Source organism: Oryzias latipes, chromosome 17, assembly GCF_002234675.1.
Source record: "Oryzias latipes chromosome 17, ASM223467v1".
NCBI classification, from domain to species: domain Eukaryota; kingdom Metazoa; phylum Chordata; class Actinopteri; order Beloniformes; family Adrianichthyidae; genus Oryzias; species Oryzias latipes.
Genome location: NC_019875.2, coordinates 16,875,690 through 16,894,067, shown reverse-complemented (window position 1 = coordinate 16,894,067; position 18,378 = coordinate 16,875,690). Strand labels below are relative to the sequence as shown.

At 37.9% G+C, this 18,378-nt stretch overlaps 2 protein-coding genes across 2 annotated transcripts; both read right to left on the bottom strand.

Annotated features, from left to right (window-relative positions):
- Positions 1 to 3,751: 3,751 nt before the first annotated feature.
- LOC101157397 (regulator of G-protein signaling 21) lies at positions 3,752 to 5,733 on the bottom strand. The gene is made up of 5 exons (XM_004079002.4): positions 5,576 to 5,733; positions 5,424 to 5,483; positions 5,281 to 5,342; positions 5,031 to 5,197; positions 3,752 to 4,924 (listed from the first exon to the last, which is right to left on the bottom strand). Exons 1-5 carry the CDS (start codon positions 5,653 to 5,655, stop codon positions 4,739 to 4,741), a joined length of 555 nt encoding a protein of 184 aa, XP_004079050.1. The 5' UTR covers positions 5,656 to 5,733; the 3' UTR covers positions 3,752 to 4,738.
- Positions 5,734 to 15,502: 9,769 nt separating this feature from the next.
- LOC101157323 (regulator of G-protein signaling 21-like) lies at positions 15,503 to 17,962 on the bottom strand. Its single transcript, XM_011486507.3, has 4 exons — positions 17,730 to 17,962; positions 17,084 to 17,168; positions 16,840 to 17,006; positions 15,503 to 16,666 (listed from the first exon to the last, which is right to left on the bottom strand). The coding sequence occupies exons 1-4, from the start codon at positions 17,760 to 17,762 to the stop codon at positions 16,490 to 16,492; spliced, it is 462 nt and encodes a 153-aa protein (XP_011484809.1). The 5' UTR covers positions 17,763 to 17,962; the 3' UTR covers positions 15,503 to 16,489.
- Positions 17,963 to 18,378: the final 416 nt, after the last annotated feature.

Below are 18,378 nucleotides of genomic sequence, written 5' to 3'. Positions count from 1 at the left end.
TTTGTATATATTCTTTCAAAAATGTGTATTTGTTAATTACTGTCTGTACATACTTGTGCCAAATTCCATGCTACTGTGACAAGGAAATTTCCCATTCGTGGGATTAATAAACAAATCTAATCTAATCTTACGACTTTATTCTAGTACATTTTTTCATTTTTATGGTGTCCCTAATACTCTGTCGTACTTCAGAGAACATTCAGTGTTTTTTTTCTGTAAACAGAGGGGTACAAAAAGTTCCTTTTGAGATGAAGTACAGACTCCAGCAAACGCCCCGTGAACCTAAAAAAGGAAGAAGTGGGTACAGATGATAACAGGGGAACTGAAGCTTCCTTTACACATTTTACTCACAGATTTTATCTGACGCCAAAACTTTCCTCAGTTGAACAGTTTCATTTGTCACGGTGACCTCAAACAAAGCGTGCTTTACTGAACTGGTTGAGCAGTTTCGCCATTAGTTCCTGTCTTCAGGTCATGCAGTATCAATGAGTGACTTCTGTTTCAAAAATGTCACAGGACAGAGTTTTAAAAGAAGTTATGCATTGATAAAAATTTTTTTTAGTTTTAAACATTCATTTTTATTTAGTGGATGCTCTGATAGTATGGCGCCCGTGGTCCTTAACTGTTTACGGCATGACATCATGATTGTGGCGCTGTCTTGTTTTGCATTCCATGATTAAACACAAAGATATAACTACATTGTAAACATGGAAATAAACAAAAATGCCATCAACTTGCTTTTAGTTGCTTTTGCCAAAAACCAACTGAAAGCACAAGTACGTGACAGGCGGCGACAGATAGACTCATTTTCTTTCACACAATTGAGATGAAAAAAAAGGATGTGGTGAAGTAGTCAGGCGTTAACTTTAAGAGATTGACATCTGAAGTCTTTGTGCAAACTTCCTCTATGATCAGCTTTATTCACAAATACTGTTTCGGTTTTCTTTTTTGTTAAGGGGTTGCTTGTTCATTGCAAGAAAAAGAACGACTGGTTAGTTGTTGTGTTTTGAGTTGCTCTGTAAGTTGTTGCAGGAAAAACTCATTTGAAAAGTATCACAGGACATTTACTCAGAGCAGACGGATGTGAGATCATATAGGGATCTAAGTCATGTCACAAACACCAACAAGTTTTTGTGTTTTTTTGGACACAAAAGGCGACCTGTGTACAATGATCTAAATGTTTAAAAAAAAGCTACTACATGTAGTCTTATTAACAGCAGATGATCAATAAAAACATCAATAAAAATATCTAAAAAAAATTAACAGCACGGAAAATGCAAATGTGAAAAATTGGAAAATGTAGAAAAAACAGTTATGTTATATAGCAAGAGGCCCGTACACACCGGGACGAATTTCACGCGCGATATTCGCCGACGTTTAACGCCTCATGACTGAACAAAGGGCACCAATGTGAGTGTGCATACAGACGCGAAAAACGTCACGCGTAAAAGCGTCATTTTTTAAAAAACGCCTCTGGTTCGTTTTTTTGGTTTGACGCGGCGCGTCAAAAAATATACGACCAATGACAATGGCGCTTTTGCACACGTCTCTGGAGCTTCTGAAGTTACAGTAAAACACAACTTGGGGGCGCTCGAACACAAAACTGCCTTTCTGAGCACACATACCAGCGAAGAAGATATACGCCAAGTAGCATCTACACTGTCGCTAAGGAATAATGACGGACATTCTAAAATATCCCCGAAAACGCTCATGATACATTTTCAGCTCTTGTACCAGTCGATAAAACTCCCCATGTTCTTCTCTTCTCGTAATTATGGGATGTACCCAAAATCGGCGTCTTTTCCGGCGTCTTTCATCATTCAACAGAACAATAATTTCTTCATCGCTGGAACTGGAGCTAGAGCTACTGGTGCTTGAAATATTCACGTTTTCTTTGTTTGATTCTGACAAGCGCGTAAATACTTGCTCTTTTCATCTGAGTGAAAAGCGACTTTAAGAAGCGTAAAGTTGCGCAGCGCCACCTTGTGTACAGGGGTATTTCTCTTTTACTTTAAGCGCCATCTAATGTCAGGGAATGAAATTGCATGGTCGCTCGGCTCATCGTCAGCGAAAATCGCCTGGGTGTGAACACAAAAAACGTGTTGAAAAACACTGGCGAATAACGTGCGCCGATTTTCGTCCCGGTGTGTACGGCCCTTAAGCATGAAACTGAAAATATCAGATAAGCATAAAAGTGTGTTCAAGGGTGGCTGCATTCATGAGATGTAGAGTAATGATATAACATATATTTTTCTACAAATTTTAAATGTAAATTATATGTAATTAAAATAATTTCCATCATTTTTAGATTCAATATAGCTATTTTGTGAATTTCTTGTTCAATTGAAGTGTAGGCTGTGAGGTGAGGCGGCACCGAGGTGTGTCTCCTAGCAGATTGTGCAATCTCTTGCAAACTGGGTTGACCGCGTCCTTTTCGCTAACTTTGTATTTACCCAACCAGTAAAATGTTGTTTTTTTACACTGTAGACATTTTTATGACACGAACTCACTTTCGATATAACATGATAGGCTCCAGCAACCATTTGAGCCTTTTTCACCTATCTCAAAAAAGATATAAGTTAAGGCAGACAGTTTTTCTTTCTGCTGCAATAATCCCACCCCTATTGTGTTTTACTTACGATGACTTTACATGGGATTGCGCAATATAACGTTAGTCAAAGCTTGACACTGGCATCATCTCGCTACTACCTATGCTGTAATAGAAGAGAAAATACGCAAAATACACAGATCTGTATACATCTCATGACGGCAGCCTCCCTTAACCACGTAGGTTTCCAAATACATTGGGTTTATCTATTAGCAAAGAGTCAGTGCCTCAGCAGCCACAAACCTAACCACACGTCATTGCAAATAAGATTACATCAGTCATCCTCCATATGTTTTGGTAAAAATTAGTTAATGGAGACTAGTCACCTTGTTTGCTCAATTCACCTGACCTCCAGTTAACCTAAAGATAGGTTAGAAAAAACTGCCATTGCTGGAACACACCAACCAGGCTTTACCAGCATTTACTAAGCTGATTGTTTTAGCTAATACCATCAATGAAACCAAGTACCATATCTAAATGTTTATTCAATTTAATCTTATTTATATATCCCAATATTTACAACAATGGTCATCTCAATGGGCTTCATAATGTTAAATGCTTTAATAATAACAATTGTGAATCTAAGTGTGTGTGGTGGTCTGTGATAGAGTGCTGACCTGTCCAGGTTGTATTTCACCTTCCTCCAACAGTAACTGGGATAGGCTCCAGCAACCCTGTGAACCTGAAAAGGATTCACTGTGTTTAGAAAATGGATGGATGGATAGATGGATGGATGGAGGGATGGATGGATAAAATAAAGGTATATTATATGTATAAATATCAATCTATGCGATATATCAAATCTAAATCTCAATTAAATTTTCAGTTGAAAATGTTAAATACAATTTTTAAGTACAATTTTAAATTAAACGTTTAATACACACATTAAGGTAGACTATAACTGTAAATGCTAATTCTTAATGTTAAATGTAAATACTCCATGTACATACTACTTGTAGCTAAATTAAAAGGTTTAGGAACTAATATTGATTTTAGAAGCTTTACACCCATGTATCTGGACCACGGAAAGGAGCAGATGAAAGATGTTGCATTCAGAAACAAATATGAAAAATACATAGTTAGACTAAAAAGATATAGTTTATTACTATATCAGCAGGAAGAAAACATACTTCTGGATGCAAATTTTGTATTAAAGACCATTTTTCTTAGTCTCATTTATTTTTTTTAAAAATAGTTTAACACCATATCCCTTGGTGTAAATATGTAGCATTTTTAGTTACAGTTGGTACAAATCATAAATATCTATGAACAATACAGTGTCAGCTGATGTAAGAGTGTAAAAATTGAAGACTGTATAAAACAAACTTTCTATTTACATTTTTTTAGTGAAAAAAAAACACCTCAAGATGAGAAAAACTTGTTTTAAAATAAAAGTCTGTTTTCCTCTTGGATGGAAGGTGCTTTTTACACCACAAATGGCCCTATTGTCATAACAGAAAGTCCCCAAAATTTTCATTGCACTCATCAAAAGTTTTACTATCATCAGAATTGAGCTTTCGGGCTTTTGCAGTGGCGCTTTGATGTGGGCATGTCGTTCTTCCTCCAGCTCCACCTCATAACAGAAGTTGGCCCTCAGATCAAATTGTTGTAGTTCTCCAAGAAAGACTTGAGCCCCCCACCCTCCACCCCCAGTAGGAGCTTATGTCTCACTAAAAGAAAGTGTGGGCCTTTGGTCACATTGAAGTCAGCAACCAGTGCATGAAAGGAAAGAAGTTGTGGTTTGCTCAGTTATTTTCCTGACAGCATATCAAACTTTCTGCTTCTCTCTTGGTCTTAAATGGTTCCTCCTTTCACAGTTTATGATAAATTCAAGACTGAGTTTGGTTTACGTGCATGGAAAAACAAAACACGCTTACGATTTTACATAGCTTGCTATTTTTGTGTTGCTGTTCACTCATTTACATGTGTCCGTCAGATGAAAGGGGACACTTTTCAGACTCAACATGTCAACGCTTACATTCTGGAGGAAACAACGATTTTTGGAGATATTCTGCACGAAGACCTCTTCCAAACTGAAGCAAGCACACACCAAAGTCCCTTTTTAGTAAGTCCAACACTGGACGTAGCTTAACAGTCCGCCTTCATGTAGTCCTGGAGGGTTTTCCGTCTTTACATCTTCACTGATTCTGATGTGGAGTTGAGTAAAGTCCTGTAAAGGTCTGATTTCAGGAAGCGTGGGTACGAGTCCTTCTCCATTAACCCAAAGACGATCTTTTGGGCTTCAATGAAACATGTGGTGGAAGGAGTCTTCATGTTCCACTTGATCAGCTCCCTGGTCTTTTGATCAATGTTGATCTGTAATTAAAGGAGTCAAAATGAGACTTCAGAAGAACGAAGCAGTGGCTATCAGTGCTTCCTTTGATGGCAACAGCGGTGGGTTCTAAAAGAGTTCAATGCTTACTTCTCTGGGAGCCTCGGCTTGAACATAAGATTTGAAGATCTTCTTGGCCCTGGAGGACAGCCTGAAGGAATGTTTCATCTTCTTAAATTGCTCACATACCAACCAAAACTCCAGGTTTTCATCGCTGAACTCTGACTTCAAGAAGGCCTGAAAGACCTTCATTCCACCTGGAACAGTTGGGAAACTGGTTGAGACTCAGCCTTTGTTTTTGACAACTTTAAAAAAAGTCAACACATATTTTTTGACCTACATTTAGAGGACAAAAGTCTCTCAAGCGAGTCCGACCACTGAGACATCTCTTCAAAACAAAGTCTGCAAAAGACAGTGTGCGTTATTAAACTGTGAACCCACAAGAAAAACAGTGAGGAGGTTTTTTTTCTCTCCTAAACTTACCCGTCGGTGTTAAGTGCCTGAGTAGCTATGCTGATTGACCGAGACCTCAAGCGTTCTCCCCTGGTTAGTAAAAGAAAACACATTTTTTACTAAACCGAAAAAATCAAACATTTCTGAGATATTGAGATGGAAGTCAGAATAAAATTTTTTACCGGTTTCTTTCTGTCTTTTTATCGTCAGAATCCATATTCTGGTGCCACAAGTCAAATGGTGATGCAACTAAGCTTGGCATGGCAAAGATAGTATGTGTGATTTAATGTTAAGCTGCTCTCTGAAAGCTGCAACTGAGTCTGTGTGGCGAACGCGCCCAACATCCCTTTTTAAGTATGCAAAAGCACAAGACCGAAAGCATGGCGGGATTCGTCATTCTGAACAAACCACACACAAAGAGGAAGCAGCGGATGACGCAAACGTTCGAGCAAACGTGTCGCACGCAGCTGTCTGATTGTACTGTACTTCAACCTGCATTGTTTAGTTTGGAGTCCGGGGATGCAAATATGACAGTGGAACATTTTGTTGCCGATAAGCAAATGAGTTAAGAGCTATCTGTCTGGCCTTTCCTTCCAGCTGTTACTGGTGTTGGAAACATTTTGTGACCCAGATACTGAGGCCTTTTGAGCGCTATGGACTAACTCAAACACACTGAGACTTGTGAGCCACCGCTGAGCCACAAAAACCTTGACTCTAGTGAAACTTCTGCTTCACTGTGAAGCTCAGTGTTCTCACATCCCTTGGCCAAAAGTACTACACTGAAAGTTTTTTCATCAAGTTACTAAGTATAGTGAATCTACTGTAGCCCATGTATGTGTAGTGTAGGAAGTAACTGAATACTTGCCAGACGAAATTGTAACATTTTAATTTCAAAATATATAGATAGTATACGAAAAGTATACTTTAAGTTTACTGCCTTACTTGTAATATAGACAAAGTATACTTGTCATTTTTGCGATAAACATTTTGTTTTTAACATCTTGTGGTACTTTTCTCATGAAGGAAGACCTATATAAAAAAATAAAGATCAAAACTCAATTTGTGAATATTTCTTTAAAAAAAAAAATCATTGTGAATTAGGAGGAGGCACAAAAATGCCGTTGGAAAAAGCTAGCAGCTATGACATAGATATCACAATTGGCAGGCCACAAGCTCCCTGCTCCACTGCATTCTGACACATCCACTTGCAGACAAATAGATCCATTAACGCCTTCATTTTCCTCGTCCGAGCTGACATTTGGCTCAAACCGTACGGCCGGATGGCTTCAATGTTACTCACCTTTTTTGTGGCATCACTTATGTTAGAATGGGGTTGAAATGGGCTGTAAGCTTGTGGGATAACATGTAAACAGACGGATGACAGGAAATTGGGCGTACTCTGTGTCAACAGTTCTGCCCAGAACTCAGAGGTTAATTTATAATGAACTACTGCCGCTCTGCAACAACACAGGCTTTTTATTTTTATTTTGGCTAGTGTCTGCCCTTAGAGTGGACGGTTGTGAGGTCAAATCCAAGGTCGTGTCTTACCAAAGACTTTAAATGGGACCCAGTGCCTCCCTGCATTGAGGGGTTGGATTTGAGGCTTATATCACCAAATGGTTCCCAAGCTCCCCATCCCCACTCCCCCAGGGAATGGGTCAAATGCAGAGATAAAATTTCACATCCCCAGTTGTGTGATAACTAATGGGACTTAAACTTTTATCTTTGTTTATGTTACATTGTTGCATGAATTTGCTTATCAAGATAAATTAACTTATTATGTGTGTTAATGTCCTTCTGTAAAAACACTATATTTATTGTTGAAAATATTTTTGAACATGCTTTCTGAAATCAAAAACATAATATAAAGAGCCTATATTGTCTGTTACAAAATTATGGTCATGAATATGTGATTCAGATTTTTACTGTTCACTCTTTTCTTAACATTTTTTAAAGACATACTCCATGTGAATCGTTTTTTTTAGCTAATCGAGCAGCGACAAGCTCAAGGTGGAAGTGGTGTTGGACTCCAGACCTTGAGGGCATTCTGCTGCTATCAGAAACCCAGCCCATTGTTTCCTGATTACCTGGATCAGGTGGGTTTTGCGAATAAAAAACTTCAGTGGCAGATTAGTTGTGTTGTGTGTAATGTTCTTCCCAGTGCATTTCTCTGGGCAATCCAGCTTCCTCCCTCCAAAAACATGTTTCACGGGTTAATTCATGATGTCTCTGAATTGCCCCTATAGGTGTGTGTGTATTTGGCCCTGCAACAGACTGGCAGTCTGTTCAGGATGAACCCTTCCCTCACCCAACTATAGCTGGGATGGCTTCAGATAACTCTGTCACCCCGACAGGGATTCGGTGGGTTCAGAAGATGGATTAACTAGTTATAATGACTAAACTAGGATTTATATTGGGTCAAACATGGAATTTAGGATAAAGAAAACCCAAAGTTTTCCTAAATTCCAGAGCCAGTAAACAAAATCTTCTATGTCATAAAAAAAAATGTGTCTAAATTTGAAGTATCCCCCGCAGTGTCCCAAAGAGTGCCCCTTTACCCATTTGAGAATGTAATAGTTGCTATTACAGAATGTTGATGCAATAAAAAAAAAAAAAAACCTTGTTCGGAAAAAAACAAACATGCTTCTAACCTAACAACCTCACAGACGTGTTTTTTAACCTTCAAAATGATATTTACATGTAGACAAATGCACATTGATATATCTGGAGCCTGGACCAGTTGGACAAGATTTCAGTCCATGAAAGGGCCTTTTTAATACCATATGAGGAGCTTTCAGTTACACTCTGGATACATAGAGCCCTGGAGAAAAAATCTTGTGCTTTAGCAAATGCCAAAGCATATATGGGAAAGGCTTATGTTGTGCCTCTTATTTTACTTTAAAAAAAATCCACTAAGTTTAGGGTCCAGATGACCCGACCCTTACATTGACGTGTTCTCCCTACCATGACAAAGGTGGAAAGATTTCATGTAATCCATGGACACCAGTGAAGAACACAAATCATTTAAGAAAAAAGGTTTAGCGCACTGTCTAGTGGGTCTAGATGACCCCACTCCCAATGTTAAAGTGCCTAGGATAGCACAAGGGTTACATAGGTTTGTTGTTGTTGGTATTAAAGTCTAGGAGGACTTTTGTTGTGGCAATTTTTAAAACAAATTTTGTATTTTTTGTAACATTGCTAGAATCCAAGCTTTTTGAAAGTTTGCAAATACATGTAGCATTGAAGGTTTCCCAGTTTCAGAGTTAAACTTCTCTTTTAAGCCAGAGCCAGACTGAAGAGCTTTCAGTTTCAGCTCCTGTTGTGCTTTTTTTTGTGTCTTATGACGGGAAACTGAACACCTGCTCAAGTCACTTTTCAGAGAATCAGAAAATCGGCAGCAGAATTATTTTTGCAGATCTTCCGGTAATTTCTTTATATTGTTTTTGCCTCCCTCTGATAGACAAAGTAAGTGTAAAGTCCCCCTCTCCAATCATCTTTTGATCCATTTTACAAGCATTCCAAGTAGTCTTTTTTATCAGGATTATGTCGTTTTTAGCCAAAATCAAACCCATGTGGCATTTTCTAGGACATAGTTTCTGCAGAGGGGCAGTAGCTCATTATATTTTTGCTTTTGAGTGATGAGTGGGACCGTTGGCGCAGAGTAAGGCCTACCGTCAAGGCCTACCTAGCAATACAATACGTATCGGTTTACATCCAAAGACTGTACCGGAACAATTCTTCAATATTTTTTTAAAGAGTATGACTTCGAAAGAACTCCACGTGAATATTAATACACTTTTCATTAAAATAAAATGATTATATTCATTTTCTTTAATAAGCATAACGTTAAGCACTGCAACTGTATCTCATATACAAGTTGCTTTTACCCAAGCAAATTCATAGAGCTTTTCTTCTTTGGTATTTTAAAATATATTTGTTCTTACAGGGAACAGTCAACATTGTCTGATTTACACCACAAAACATTTTTCAGTATAAGGAAAAAAAACTTAAAAGGAATGTGCTTTGGCCAATAAGGTTCTGTAGGTAGTGCAAACTGTATCTGATAACAACAAAAACAGCCAGGCTTACTGTATATTTAATACATGCTGGTTCTCACGGGATCTGTTGTTTTGTGCGGTGTAGAGCTGCTCAAAGAGGCTCAGTGTACTATGCTGCTAACTAGCGGTGGGGGGGTTTAACCCTTGTGCTATCTTAGATGACCCCACCCTTACATTGACGTGTTCTCCCTACCATGACAAAGGTGGATAAAGGTGGAAATATTTCATGTAATCCATGGACACCAGTGAAGATCACAAATCATTGAAGAAAAAAGGTTCAGAGCACTGTATAGTGGGTCTAGATGACCCAACTCCCAACGTTAAAGTGCCTAGGATAGCACAAGGGTTAAGTGGAAAACAAGAGTTGGACGCTGAAGGACGCACATAAATAATTTAATAAATATCGTCTTGACAGCATTTTCAATCTGTACAAGTAACGATTTTTTCCTACACTCCTACATAAACTGCACAAACTGTTCTTTCCTCAAAAGCTTCACACTCTGCTCATTTATGTGTGGAAATATGTTGACAGCAAATGCAAAATCTATCGAAAGTACTATTAGTTTTTTGCAGTTTTAGGTTATTGCTTGTGTTCAGGTTAAGTCAGATCTATTTTCCCCTTAAACCACAAACAAACTAGGTAGAAATAGTTTTTTCAGTTTCTGTTTTTGGTTTTCTGGTAATCAGAGATAGTTTCTTTTTTGTTTCACCTCTTTATGTTTTTTTAATTTTTTTATTCAGCTGTTTCTCTATGAAGAAGCTTCTGCCTCCAGGCTGATCTCCTAAACATGGGTCTTTCTAATGACAAAATCACATAGCAAGTTCCTGCTTAGTGCGGGAAACTCTTCAATTCCCCAACTGATACTAAACACGACTTCATCTTTTTTCATTTTCTTTTATTTTTGAGCTTCCACAGTCGTAAAAAAACACTTTCCCCGAACTGATACAATGAATAAAGAATGTATGTTTGCTGGTACACGTGCACTCCCCTTTGTAAATGCATTTGAATATTTATTAGGTTTGTAACACGTACAAATGTGTTTGTAAATGAATTGACAGTTCCACTATTTGGGAAAATGTAGAACAGAACAGAACAAAGATGCAAAAAAAAAAAACAAATAGCATACAAGGAAGCAGCATAAACAAAGGTAAGAAGCTAGGATATGAATATCTCAAATGGAAATATCCAAATCAACCAAAATCATTAAAAGTGGTCATTGCAGCAAACACACACAACCGTAGATATTTGCTTTCTATTACAAAAGCTCAGTCATTCTGATTGGGAACATAGAAAATGGATGGGTGGAAAAAGGTCTAAAAAAAATAATAAATACCAGTAATCTATGAGTTATTAAAAAATGTAATCATAATGCAATTCATACAATCCTTATTCTTTTGTTTGGTCTGACTGCAGAATTAAGTTAAAGGTTTGATAAGCAGTTTGTGAGGCTGGTCTGCATGTCATGATGTCCTGCAGGGGACAAAACAACAAAGTGAACACTTGAAAAACTGAAAAGTGAAAAAACTGTCATTGTTTCTGTTGATGTTTTCGTCTTCATTCCCACAGCTTGATATATTTTGTTTCTGAGACAGTGTAGGCAAATAGAAAGCGGAAGGGGTGGGGGGTGGAGTGAAGATGGGGGTGGATGTGTCACTAAGGGCCAATCACCGGAACCACAGCAGACAGGTGGCGGTTGCATGTTACAATTTTTTTTAAGCCACCAAGCCACAGCAGCCTTTCCAATTTAGAAAAAGCAAACGGGTAAAAAAATTCTGAAAGTCATTTTTTTTTCTCTCCAGAAAAACTTGGCAACCCAAAGTTGTGCAAATTTGCATCTGGCGCAAAACAGAAAGCCTCCTTCATCTTGTTCCGCCATCTTGCTTCCTTGTCTGCATTACAGAACAATGTCTTTGCCACTGTCTCTTCTTTAAACAAAGGGGTTGACAAGTCACGGTTTATTTTTTACTTCCTGATATAACGCGGTGGGCGGACTTAACTGAAAATTTCTGAAAAATATAGTTGTTGTTTTTTTTAGCTCTGCTCAAAGACAAAACTTTTCAAGGTTTTTAACAGATTTTTTTGTTATAACAAACAAAGAAAAATTACTCAATGAAAAACAAGTCATTCTTCAATGGAAGTGATGGGTGGAGTACATTTTAACGAGCCAGTTTGAAAACAACTGCAACTAATATTAGTATTTGTTGAAAAATATGTACAATTTTATGCATACATTATAGACATTATAGAACTCTGTGTGCCATTGACCTGCTCTCTAATCTGAGCTGCTGTTAACCTGCCATTTCTGAGGCTGGTGACTCACTTTAACTTATCCTCCACAGCAGAGGTGACTCTTGGTCTTCCTTTCCTGGGGCGGTCCGCATGTGAGCCAGTTTCTTTGTCGTGCTTGATGGTTTTTGTGACTGCACTTAAGGACACTTTCAAAGTTTTCCCAATTTTTCGGACTGACAGACCTTCATTTCTTAAAGTAATGATGGCAGATAGTTTTTCTGTACTTAGCTGCTTTTTTCTTGCCATAATACGAATTCTAACAGTCTATTCAGTAGGACTATCAGCTGTGTATCCACCTGACTTCTGCACAACACAACTGATGGTCCCAACCCCATTGATAAGGCAAGAAATCACACTTATTAAACCTGACAGGGCACACCTGTGAAGTGATATAAATTTCAGGTGAGTATCTCTTGAAGCTCTTCAAGAGAATGCCAAGAGTGTGCAAAGCAGTAATCAGAGCAAAAGGTGGTTACCTTGAAGACCCTAGAATATGACATATTTTCAGTTGTTTCACACTTTTTTGTTATGTATATATAATTGCACATGTGTTAATTCATAGTTTTGATGACTTCAGTGGGACTCTACAATTTTCATAGTCATGAAAAGATAGAAATCTCTTTGAATGAGTAAGCCATTCTGATATGTTTTTCTGCTGTGGTGCGCTCCATCGCAGCATGACCCTATAAAAACATTCATATCACATTTGAACGCATTTCTGAGACTCCTGTGTCCTTAGCATGATCTAAATTTTCCTTAAAGACACCATAGTATCAGACTTAAGGCCCGTACACACTGGGACGAATATTCGCCAGGCGTTTTTCGCCAGCGTTTTTCGCCACGTTTTTTGTGTTCACACCCAGGCGATTTTCGTTGACGATGAGCCGAGCGAACATGCAATTTCATTCCCTGACATTAGATGGCGCTTAATGTAAACAGAAATACTCCTGTACACAAGGTGGCGCTGCACAACTTTATGCTTCTTAAAGTCGCTTTTCACTCAGAAGAAGAGAGCAAGTATTTACGCGCTTGTCAGAATAATACAAAGAAAACATGAATATTTCAAGCACCAGTAGCTCCAACTGGTGCTTGGTTCGGGGATATTTTAGAATGTCCGTCATTATTTCTTCGCGGCAGTGTAGACGCTACTTGGCGTCTATCTTCTTCGCTGGTATGTGTGCTCAGCAAGGCAGTTTTGTGTTTGAGCGCCCCCAAGTTGTGTTTTACTGTAACTTCAGAAGCTCCAGACACGTGTGCTAAAGCGCCGTTCTCATGGGTCGAATAGATTTCGACGCGTGGCGTCAAAAAAAAAAAACGAACCCGAGGCGTTTTTTTTTTTTGACGCTTTGACGCGTGGCGTTTTTTCGCGTCGGTGTACACACTTTCATTGGTGCCCTTTGTTTAGTCACGAGGCGTTAAACGTCGCCGAAAATCGCCGGCGAAATTTGTCCCGGTGTGAACGGGCCTTAAGTCCATATTTTCTGCCCTGTAGTTCATTATTATTCCACTAGGGGCAGCAGAAGGGCATTCTCTGCTCATTTGAAAATGTCTGCTCCCATAAAATTTCAAAAACACTTTAGGCAGGAAAGCGTTTATCTAATTTTCAAAATTTTATGGTGAGAAAAACTAACTCATTTTTTAAAACACAACACAGCAATACTTGCTGTATCAAATAATGTAAAATACATTATAATTATTATTATTATTATTAATATTGTTACATGTTAAACAGTTATTCTATTTAAAAAATGTTTGGATCAAATATAAAACAATGGGTAAATAAATAGCTTTTTTTCTGCATCTTAAACTAAAATTATTGTGAACAAAAACTTACACCCAACATATCAGAATGAGACAATGAAACAATAATATTGCAATTTTTCAGTAGATTTTTGTAGATAAACTAAGCTCCAGTAAAATTTAAGCACATCATGTCTCTATAAAAAAACTCCAAATGCATGCTTTGCTGCAAGACAAAAAGTAGCATATTTTTTTGGCAAAATTCACATAATCTATTTAAAAAGTAAAAATGTAGTCATGAAGGATCCTTGGCATCAATAAAGTTATTGACTACAAAAAGTTATTAACTACAAACTACCAAACTAAACTACCTGTTCTGTTGTAGTCCCAACCCAAAATCATGACGATTCAACATTACCAGCATGTGAAAAAAAGAATAGTCTGCATAACCGTTTGCTGCAGTCTCCGACCGTGTTTCTGTTTTATAGCTGCATATGTGTAAGAAAATAATTTGTGGTTTCCATGAACTCAGAGGTTGGAATTCCACTGTTAGAACCAGGAAGTTCGAGGTTCCCTGAAGGAAGTAGGATGGCGCTAAAGTTGAATTTCACATGAAAGCCAAAGAGCTCTCAGACTCCTCAATGAGGAAGTTTCTCTTTCTATGTCTGTCCACCACTTGTTTCAACACTTATTAGATTTAGGTCAGTAACCATGAATGTGTCCAAAAATACATTTTGTTGGTAGATCAATTAAATCAGTTAATGCCTATAGTTTTATTGAATATCAAATAAATAATGACTACCGTAATTGATTCTTACAGTTTCTAAAAACTCGGTTCCAAAGGACAGAGGAGGAATTTTTATAAACTAACTTTTTATTTTAAAATCTACTGCTCTATTGTACTTTGAAGGGTTTCCCAATACACCACTTCAATCAAGGCCTCAAAACCAAAAATAGTTTTTTTTTTAGAAATGCTTGATTGAACGTGTATGTGACAATAATTTGTATATTTGTGTCTCAAGATAAACAGTCCTTAGTAAAACATATCCACCTGATGTAGGCTTGTTGTGGTGAGGGAGATCCGAATCATGAGAACGCCACTTTAGGGCTTTAATTTTGAAGGGACACAGTGGAATGTTTCAAACATTTCATCTTTTTGGTCAAAAGTGTTGTGCTATGTTCACACCGGGGTCTGAAACATGTGGTTGAGCGACCCCATTCAATGAAAATCTATGTAAACGCTAAAAATGTTTTTTTTAATACAATTAATCTTCACTTTTAATCCAACATGCATCTTCAGCATGGCTTACCTTTGTCTACAGTGGCTGCTGCATTTGTTCTACAAGAGAGCTGCAGCTTCTAAGATCTTTCCTGAACTTCTTCAAGTCAGACTGAAGCGCTGAGCGGTGCTCATCTGAACATGTCTGTATCTGTATTTATGGCACAGTGTCAGCACATCTGGGACACGAAGAAGTGGCCGCAAGCCTTATGGGTGACGCAAAAACTGCTGAATAGGAACTAGACAGTGATGCTTCTTAGACAAAGTTGTGTCTGATGTTTTGTGAAAAGCACACAGTGACAACTTCCTATGCTGATCTTAACCCAAATCTTTACCAGCTGCAGATTTGTGAATTTTCCCTCATTTTTTCTTATCACTGGTTTCAGTTTTTAACATTTTAGGGGCTTATGTTCTACCTGCATGCAATGGCCTACACTGTTGCTTGGCAACACATTTACATACATTGAAAAAACAACAACTGACATTGACGTGATGTCTTTCTTTCCTTTTAGAGCCCAAAAAAACATAACCATTCCCCATGAATAGGTGAGTGCAACCGGACCATGTCAGCTTGAGGAAGTTGCGGTCTGGTGTCTGCGCAACACAGAGTTTTTGCAGCCAAACATGTGAAACAGATGAAATGTACAAAAGCCTGTGCATGCAAAGTACACACAAAAAATAATGCTCACTTCCACTTTCAAAAGGAACACACCAGATAACACATGAGACACCACTCCTTCTCTTTAAAATGGGGTATTTTATTCTGAGTAGTAATATGAAATGATTGTTTTACAGCAATTTGGTGCTTTTATCATGAGTGCACGGCATGTGCAAAAGTAAACCAGCTGCTGTTTGATGTGTTTGCATGTTTTTGCATGGCATCTGCTTGAGGAAGACGTCATGCCTGACACCAAAACAAGCTTTGCGACTGGAGATGGAAGACATTTTTATTTTATGCAAAGCAAAAAAATAAATGAAACTGTTTTGAAATGGACATAAACATAATTTTCCTCATTAAAAATGGATTCAATGTCATGTTTTGCAATTGTGGTGAACTGCATCCCACAGTTTAAGATCCTTTTAACCAGAACTACATTTGATTTTTAAACTTTTTTTCAAAACAAACTTTTTGTTATCTGAGAATGTGAAAGCCATCGAGAATCTGCAGAAATACACAGTAAAAGCGAGCACACTTTGAAGTTTTTCCTTTTTTTAAAATGGAAGTACTCTGTTGCCACCTGCTGTTTGAGCGCTTCCCCAATTTGCATTGCATTCAAAGTGCGCCATGGAGCTGAGCCTGTTTAGCTTGGGAGGTCTTTGAAAGCCACAATGCAAACAACCAAAAAAACTTTCAGCTAGGCACAAAGCAAGAGAGAAATTTATTTGCATAGATAAATTCAAATGTCTACAACATATTAGCAAGTCTATTTGCACAATCAATTAAAGTTTTGATAATACTTTACAAAAAAAATAAAATAATTTTAAACTATTTTTTGTATTTGACATGGAAAAAAACGTAGCGTTGTGTGTGTGTTAATGTTTGTCTAACCAAAAAAGTAAGGGCTTCTGGAGGCATATCTGACTACAGCATCACACAGATTAAGAGAAACTACATGAGCTACACCTAAGATCTGGACTGCATGTCTTGTTTTCCACACTGAGTCAGAGCGCCACAGCAAACCAGTGCTGAGCAGAAGCTCCGACTGAGAGGCTGTCAGCTTGAATTCAGTCACCTCGATTCGGCTTTCCTCAGGAGTCCCTGATAGACGTCAGATTTTAGGAAGCGTGGGTAGCAGTCCCTGGCCATCAGACTGTAGATGAGCTTCTGTGCCGTATCAAAGGCAGTCAGGGTCGGCTGGGAGATGTTCTTTGTAATGTTTTCTCTGGTAGTGCAGTCTATGTTGATCTGGAATTAAAGAGAAAAGCCTGAAGCAGTGCTCTATCACAAATTCCTGTCATGTTTTGAAGAGAAGCTGGACAGAGTTGAATAGTTTTTTTTTTTTACTAATATCAGCAGAGCCTTTGCATCAATCAGTCCAAAACTGGAAAAATAATGTACCTTTGTTTGTTTTAGCTTACTTGTCTGGGTGCCTCTGTCTGTACAAACTCAGAGTAGATCCTGTTTGCGGAGGAGATCATCTCAGGCACCGTTTTGATCTTCTTATATTCCTCGCAGGCCAGCCAAAACAGTATGTTCTCCTCGCTGTACTCTGACTTCAGGAATTCTCGAAAAGCTATCTGTCCGGCTAAAACACACAAATGACAGTGAGTACACTTATTGCATGGATACAAAAAAAAACTGTACAATAAATGATAGTTTCACCTTTACAGCCCAGAACTTTATCCACAGATTCACTCCAAGTCTCAACATCTTCCAGTGGATCTTTGGGAAAGCAACACAATCTACCCTTGAAAAGAGCATTGAGATCTATCACTAGTCCATTAAAGCTGAAGTCTAAGTCAAAGCAACATTCTTTACTGCCTCAAATTACAAAAAAGCCATTGGGGTAAGAAATGTTGCCTTACATTGTAATGTTTATCGGTTTATTTAGCATTTGACATGAAATATGTTTTTTGAATACACAACTTTTAAAACTTTAGTACCATATTGGATCTGAAAACCAAACAAAATTCTTAAATTCCAGCAATGTTTGCAAACCTTTTTTCTTTTCTTTTTTGGAAATTAAAATGATTGAAAATGGTTTATTTTTCTTTCTTGTTCATATAAAAACTAAACCATTAAAAAAGTCTAGTACATCAGTCTAATCTTATTTTGTTAAAAAATGCACTTATTTTTTGCAATTATTTTGTTATTGCACAACAGTTTTTTTCTAAGAGACAGAAAAAAACCTCTAAATCTTGAAGCAAGGCATCTTTTTCTTTCTTTTCATTTGTACATCTAGTATCCCTTATTTTCTGATAACCTCCCTTTGATTCTTGAAGGAATCAGAGTGCAAAGTGAGACTTACAGTGAAAGAAGAACTCTTTGGAAGTTTCCACATGGCTTCTGCCAGCTGTTGCTGCTGAAAACTGTAAAAGGCCCAGAAATCAAATATGCAGTAAACTCACTTTATCGCCATCTCCTCGTCCTCTACAGTGGGAGACAGAGATAAGGTCCTGCCAGGCTGAAGATGGGCTTGTTAGAAAGTGAAGGAGGCGAGTGCTTGGGCAAATCTAAATGACCCCCACCCGTCATGAATGGAAGATATGGAAATGTGCATGCAAAGTGCTGTTGTTGGAAAAGCCTGGGCATCCTACCATACGTGCTGCACCTCAAAGAAACAAGAGCTCAGCCGTGATTGGAGATGACCTCTTTGGCTGTCGATCAAAACCATGGTGTGTTTACTCAAAAATAGAACTTAAAAGCACAAAAATTGTTGAGAGTCAAACATTCCTTCATAACTATGATAACTGATAAAAACAGTACAAAAAAGTTTTTAAATGAGAACTCAATCTAATTACAGAGAACAGGAAGCTCTGGGAAAACCGTCTGACCACAAACAAATAAAGGTAAACAAATGGCTGGTCATCCTTCAGTTTGCATCTCAGGAGTGTAACTCTAGCAACAACAACCAAAATAAATCAAACATCACCTTCAAAAGTCATTGCAGAAACTTC

What these genes read in the sequence shown, in the direction of transcription:
- LOC101157397 (XM_004079002.4), bottom strand. Translation starts at nt 5,655, where the DNA reads ATGCCAAGCTTAGTTGCATCACCATTTGACTTGTGGCACCAGAATATG. An exon ending in CAGGCACTTAACACCGACGG is followed by an intron (nt 5,343 to 5,423) that starts GTAAGTTTAGGA and finishes TGTCTTTTGCAG; the next exon opens with ACTTTGTTTTGAAGAGATGT. An exon ending in AAGCCGAGGCTCCCAGAGAA is followed by an intron (nt 4,925 to 5,030) that starts GTAAGCATTGAA and finishes CTTTAATTACAG; the next exon opens with ATCAACATTGATCAAAAGAC.
- LOC101157323 (XM_011486507.3), bottom strand. Translation starts at nt 17,762, where the DNA reads ATGTGGAAACTTCCAAAGAGTTCTTCTTTCACT. An exon ending in CAAAGAGTTCTTCTTTCACT is followed by an intron (nt 17,169 to 17,729) that starts GTAAGTCTCACT and finishes GCTCTTTTCAAG; the next exon opens with GGTAGATTGTGTTGCTTTCC. An exon ending in AGACAGAGGCACCCAGACAA is followed by an intron (nt 16,667 to 16,839) that starts GTAAGCTAAAAC and finishes CTTTAATTCCAG; the next exon opens with ATCAACATAGACTGCACTAC.